We start from the raw sequence: 5,542 nt of genomic DNA, 5'->3' as shown, positions 1-5,542 counted from the left end.
TTGTTTTAAATAGATATGTATATAGTATATCGTTAATAAATATTTAAAAACCATTACAATTTCATTCAAATTTTATCAATGAACATTCTGTTTTACTTTTTATAGAACGTGTAAGTATGTTTTGAAAAACAGTTTTTCTTTACAAACTCAATAGACAATTTATTGTATCACAGATCTGCATCTAAGTTTAAACAAATTCACTAGGTATTATAAAATCACTACTTATTTGTTTCTTTTTCAAGTTACGACCAAAATATAATAAATATAAAAAAAAATCACAAAGTTTAATAATAATACAAAAAATAATAATGGGTAATAATAATAATAAAAAAATCACAAAGTTTAATAATTATACAAAAAATAATGATAAATAATAATAGGTAATAATAATAAAAAAATATAAAATAAGGAACAATACATTTTACTGGTTTTTAAAGTGAATAGTTTTTGTTAAGTGAGACCTAATGCGATTTTTTGGCTGACTTTCACCTAACGTATAATAATGGACCCGGACTCTAAAATAACTTTGGAATATTAAATGGATGAGTTGTAGTAGATGGTTATTTATTGGGTCTTGATTAAAAATATGTGTATTTAGGGATACGAAAATGTTGTTAAAATTAATTTGGGAGGTGGCTTTTATAATTAGAAAATTTATTAAATTATTTGGTATTGTTGAAAGTTCATTTTTGTACATTTTAAAAATTTTTTCACCAACTTTACATAAATAAATAGTGTCCACTGATGGATATATTAATCCACCACGGGTTTTGATACTTATTAGTGATTCTGTTTCACTTTGACCTCTAACTAAAGCAGCAGTGCATTTATTACATATAATTTTTTTGCGTAACTTTCGAGCAATGTAGCCAGCTATATATTCAACAACATCATCAACTGCTTGTTGTAAAACATCAAAATTGTTATCGCCACATATATTTAGGTCGTCATCCGTTATTTCTGCGCACAACATATCTACATAAATATCAGATTTTTTTTGTTGAGACATATTTGGAGTAGCACTGCTGACCCACAGAATTTTTGTTAAGTCCATAACTAGACAATTAGCTCCTGAAGAAGTCATAATTTCAGTATGAACTAATAAACGCTTATACGCACTTTCAAAATTTAAAGCAGTTGGATTATTATTAAACCCACCTCTAGCCCGAATTGCAGAAAAAAACATTTCCAAATGATCTTGACTTAGTTTATAGGTTAACAAAAAGTCAAGATCATTTGTTATGAGAGTATCTATAAATATGTTTTTTATACTTTTTAAGGTAATAATTAAACCGACAAAGCCAGTCTTCCGAGTAGACTTTAAGATAGAAATTGTTTGTATTTCATTATTTATATGCTTCATAGTATTACATTTTAGGGATTGCAAATAATTAATTGAGTCATCAATAAAATTAAACACCTCAATTTCATTTTGTTTACGAAGTGGTTTTTTGAACTGCGCTTTACTCAAAAAATTTCTTGTATTTAAAAAATCAAAGATATTGTTAATCCTATTACAAAATATAATGGTTGCTTCACATTTTTCGAAAGACTTTAATTTTAAACGTACAGAACAATACTGTAGAGCGTCTGCCACGCTTGAACTAAAAGTTTGAGCCGCTAAACGCACTTTCATTTTTTCTTTATGGTATTGAATATGCCTACTACGAATTTTAGTGCCTGCATGAAGGCCAATCTCTTCCTGTATTCTCACTAAGTTTTCAAAAAATAACCACTTTACAGGTTCAAGTTTTTCGGTATATAATACCTTTAAATCGCCTAATGTATTGCGACATAATTTCAACATATGGGCAGCATCCAGTATTATATGGACAACCATCCCTGACTCTTCGTGCTTAAAAAATGGCTTAGGATTTGGCATTGATAAATCTGCTCCTAAACACTTAGCCATAGAAAAATTTGATGCAGTTCCATCAAAAGTTAAAGTTTTAACTTGAACTCCAGTTTGATTTACAAATCCAATACATAAATTAATCAAATTGGCTTTTTCAGTTGCCCCTATGCCGTTAATGAGGAAATAGCCAACTGGTACTTTCCAATTTGAATTAATGGCAACAAGCATAAAAACAAGTGCTTGGGTTGCTTTCGGTAAGCTATCGCAATTGTCAGTACCAGTTCCATAATTAACATATCCCGATAACCTATTCCCTTTAAAACTAATGCCTTCCTTAATGTACATTTCATCCATTAATAGTGCACACACAAGTTTTTTCCCTTTACCTTCCATTTCTTTTTTTTTTATTTCTACAGCTTTTAATGACTCGGCAGTGAAACCTGGTGTGCCATCAATTGATGAATACCATTTTCTAAGGGTACTTGGGGCGGGTAGTGCATTTTGGAATGTCTGACGTACATAATTATATGCAGCTGGCGAGTAAAAATGTAATGTCAGAGCAAAAGTACGTAACTCAGGAGAGTATGCACCAGACTCATGATGAATTTGTCGCATAATTAAAGCAGTTTCTGCATTAGGTAGACTTTCCTTTAAAAAAAAAGCATATATATAAATAAATTCTTTAGGGTATAATTTTACAAATAAACAAAAGTAAGAACTATACTGTAACCATAAAAATTAATAGACATAACACAACAATTTTATTATTTTTATCACCAATAGTATATTTTTTATTTAAAACATATAAACATATAAACACAAAGCCCCAACATTATTTTGATTTCACTAAAAAATTCAAAGAAGTGATGCTATTCATACATTATTAAAACGAGTAAAGAAATATTATACTTAGAAAAATGTTCTTCAACGCTAAATAAAATTGTATTACGAGTGAAACTGTTAACAATCCACAACGGTCCATTTTGTTTTGTTCCTCAATGAAACTGTTTATAGATATTTAAATATATCTATAAAAGCCATGGATATGACATCACATTTTACTAAAAAATAACAAATTAATACACACAGTCATTGGAATAATGATAAAAATGTTTGAGATAGAATCAGTTTTAATATCAATGGTTCTTATTAGAAATATTTTAGGTGGATAAAAATTGACAATTAAGACGTACAATGAAATTTTTAAAAATTATTTTGTGAAGAACATAAAATATATAGTAGTTAACCATGTAATGTAAAAAGATAAAGGAGGAGAATATTTTTTGTGATGAGCCATTAATATTACAGTAAAAGGATACGGATCAACGATACTTAAATTCATGATTGGATGTCAGGATTGCAAAAAATCCGAGCCCTGTCTTTGGTAACAAATCCATAGCACACTGAACACTGAACGTAACCTTATCAACCAAGCCATTTAACACATAGCAATAACTATAAAAATTAAATTAAATTAATTTTTTATACAAAAAATACGTTTTTTTAACATATATTTGACATTATTATAATATATTTACCTTGAGTAATGAAAAACAATTTTCATTAATTTTCTTTTCATCTTTCAGATGATCAATCAGCTGATCCAAATTTTTTATTTTTTGATTTAAACGATAATTTTGCTGTCTTAGATTTTTAATTTTACGTTGTTGAGTTGTTATTGTCTTTTTAGAGGCAAGCCAATACTTCAAACGAGAATTTGGACTCTCCAATTCTTCAACTGATTTAAAGTCACCAACATAAGTTTTACGTTTCCTGGGGGAAAAAACACTTAAATAAAAACTACAATAATTGTGTAAGAACAGAATACATACTTAGGTTTGGGGGGTGTTATGAATGAGTGACTTGTGCTAAGTTCATTTGGCACAACCTCATCACCAGTTTCAGTAACTACCATTTTACATAAGTCAGATTTTTTAATATCTTCTTCATCTACTAAAATTTTAAAAAACATTAGAAGTTGCTTTATTTTGAGATTTATAAAAAATAAAAAACAAAATATTTTCTAAATTACTTGGCATTTCTAGTAAATTTCTTCCTTCTTCATCATCAAAGACTTCGACCATCTTTTTAGAGGCATGCCAATACTTCAAACGAGAATTTGGACTCTCCAATTCTTCAACTGATTTAAAGTCACCAACATAAGTTTTACGTTTCCTGGGGGAAAAAACACTTAAATAAAAACTACAATAATTGTGTAAGAACAGAATACATACTTAGGTTTGGGGGGTGTTATGAATGAGTGACTTGTGCTAGGTTCATTTGGCACAACCTCATCACCAGTTTCAGTAACTACCATTTTACATAAGTCAGATTTTTTAATATCTTCTTCATCTACTAAAATAAAAAAAAACATTAGAAGTTGCTTTATTTTGAGATTTATAAAAAATAAAAAACAAAATATTTTCTAAATTACTTGGCATTTCTAGTAAATTTCTTCCTTCTTCATCATCAAAGACTTCGACCATTTCAACATTGAATAATTCTTACATACTTCTATAATATATTGTTTGAAATTAAATAATAAGTAAATAAGATAAGATAAGAAAAGTAAAATTTAATTAACAAATTACTCTAAAAAAAATTACTTCCATATAGGTACCTACTATCACATAACATTAACAAAATGTATATACAATATTATATTTATAAAAAAAATACATAAATTTGGTAACAATTACAAGTATAAGGAAGAACATACCCAGTTTAAATACACTTGGCACAGCTTCTTTTTTTAACATTTTTTTACCAGTAAAGCTCAAGTTATAGTCAGATTCTATAAAATGACTACTGCATATTTTTGTATGCGTCGTCGGAGTAAAATCTGGTTGAAACATACGTATTGCATTTGTCCATTTTAAAAGCATTTCATGATTTCTAGGCCAGCTTTGAAACAAATTATATTATTATTAAAATCATTGATTATATATTATTAGTATATTACTATTAGTAATATATAGATGATCAATATTCAAATGTATAAAAATATAATATAAGTAAATAATGTCTCAACTTACCGATGCATGATGCAATCTTTAATTGATTTTGTTTTGCATGAACGAATGACACACTGAAATACCATTATAAGATTAAACGAAATTTAATAATTTAATTACTATAACAAGATCAATTAAAATATTTCAATATAAAAATTTCGTTATCGGGTATTATCATATTACTAATTCTCCATGATAATATTATTTCTTCCATGATCAACCTAACAACTCTCTGTCTTTTTTAACGATGTCGATATTCGGACCTCTCTCTCTACTATCAGTCCATTTCTTTATAGGTCTATGTTTTCATATTACGGAAATAATTATTTTCTTCCAAGGGAATTACTTGACGGCGTCGTGGAAACGTTACCTCGCTGTCCGCGGTACGCCGTAATAAAACTCGTCCTCTAATATTATTGTTTCAATTATATTATTATTATTGTCATTATATATTAAAATATTATATTTTGTTACTCATTTTCGTATATAATACTAATTTCATATAATAACGTTTTGTATCGTGTTTAGAACCTAAGAGCAATAAAAAAAATGCAAACAGTGTTGACAACTCTATATTGAAGGTAAAATAACCTAATTGATAACGCACATATATATGTATATACAGGGTGATTCATTAAGGATAAGACACTAATTTTCTCGGAATATATTAATA

The 5,542-nt window shown here is 27.8% G+C and overlaps 1 protein-coding gene across 3 annotated transcripts; it reads right to left on the bottom strand.

Moving 5' to 3' along the window:
• Positions 1 to 2,902: 2,902 nt before the first annotated feature.
• Positions 2,903 to 4,349, bottom strand: LOC126847864 (uncharacterized). Of its 3 annotated transcripts, none has more exons than XM_050588277.1 (6): positions 4,290 to 4,349; positions 4,090 to 4,210; positions 3,888 to 4,030; positions 3,688 to 3,808; positions 3,394 to 3,628; positions 2,903 to 3,310 (listed from the first exon to the last, which is right to left on the bottom strand). In XM_050588277.1, the coding sequence occupies exons 1-6, from the start codon at positions 4,339 to 4,341 to the stop codon at positions 3,281 to 3,283; spliced, it is 702 nt and encodes a 233-aa protein (XP_050444234.1). In that variant the 5' UTR covers positions 4,342 to 4,349; the 3' UTR covers positions 2,903 to 3,280. The 3 variants fall into 3 exon arrangements, with proteins under 3 accessions (XP_050444234.1, XP_050444235.1, XP_050444236.1); XM_050588278.1 differs by having other exon boundaries at positions 3,688 to 3,805; XM_050588279.1 differs by having other exon boundaries at positions 4,090 to 4,207; positions 4,290 to 4,336.
• Positions 4,350 to 5,542: the final 1,193 nt, after the last annotated feature.

Source organism: Adelges cooleyi, unplaced genomic scaffold (assembly GCF_023614345.1).
Source record: "Adelges cooleyi isolate 19-005CV unplaced genomic scaffold, UGA_ACOO_1.1 ACOO_flye_CR_arks_rails_tigmint_CR_PRNA_123, whole genome shotgun sequence".
Classification (NCBI taxonomy): Eukaryota; Metazoa; Arthropoda; class Insecta; order Hemiptera; family Adelgidae; genus Adelges; species Adelges cooleyi.
Note: the sequence above shows the minus strand (reverse complement) of the source record. Positions and strands in the feature narration are given on the sequence as shown.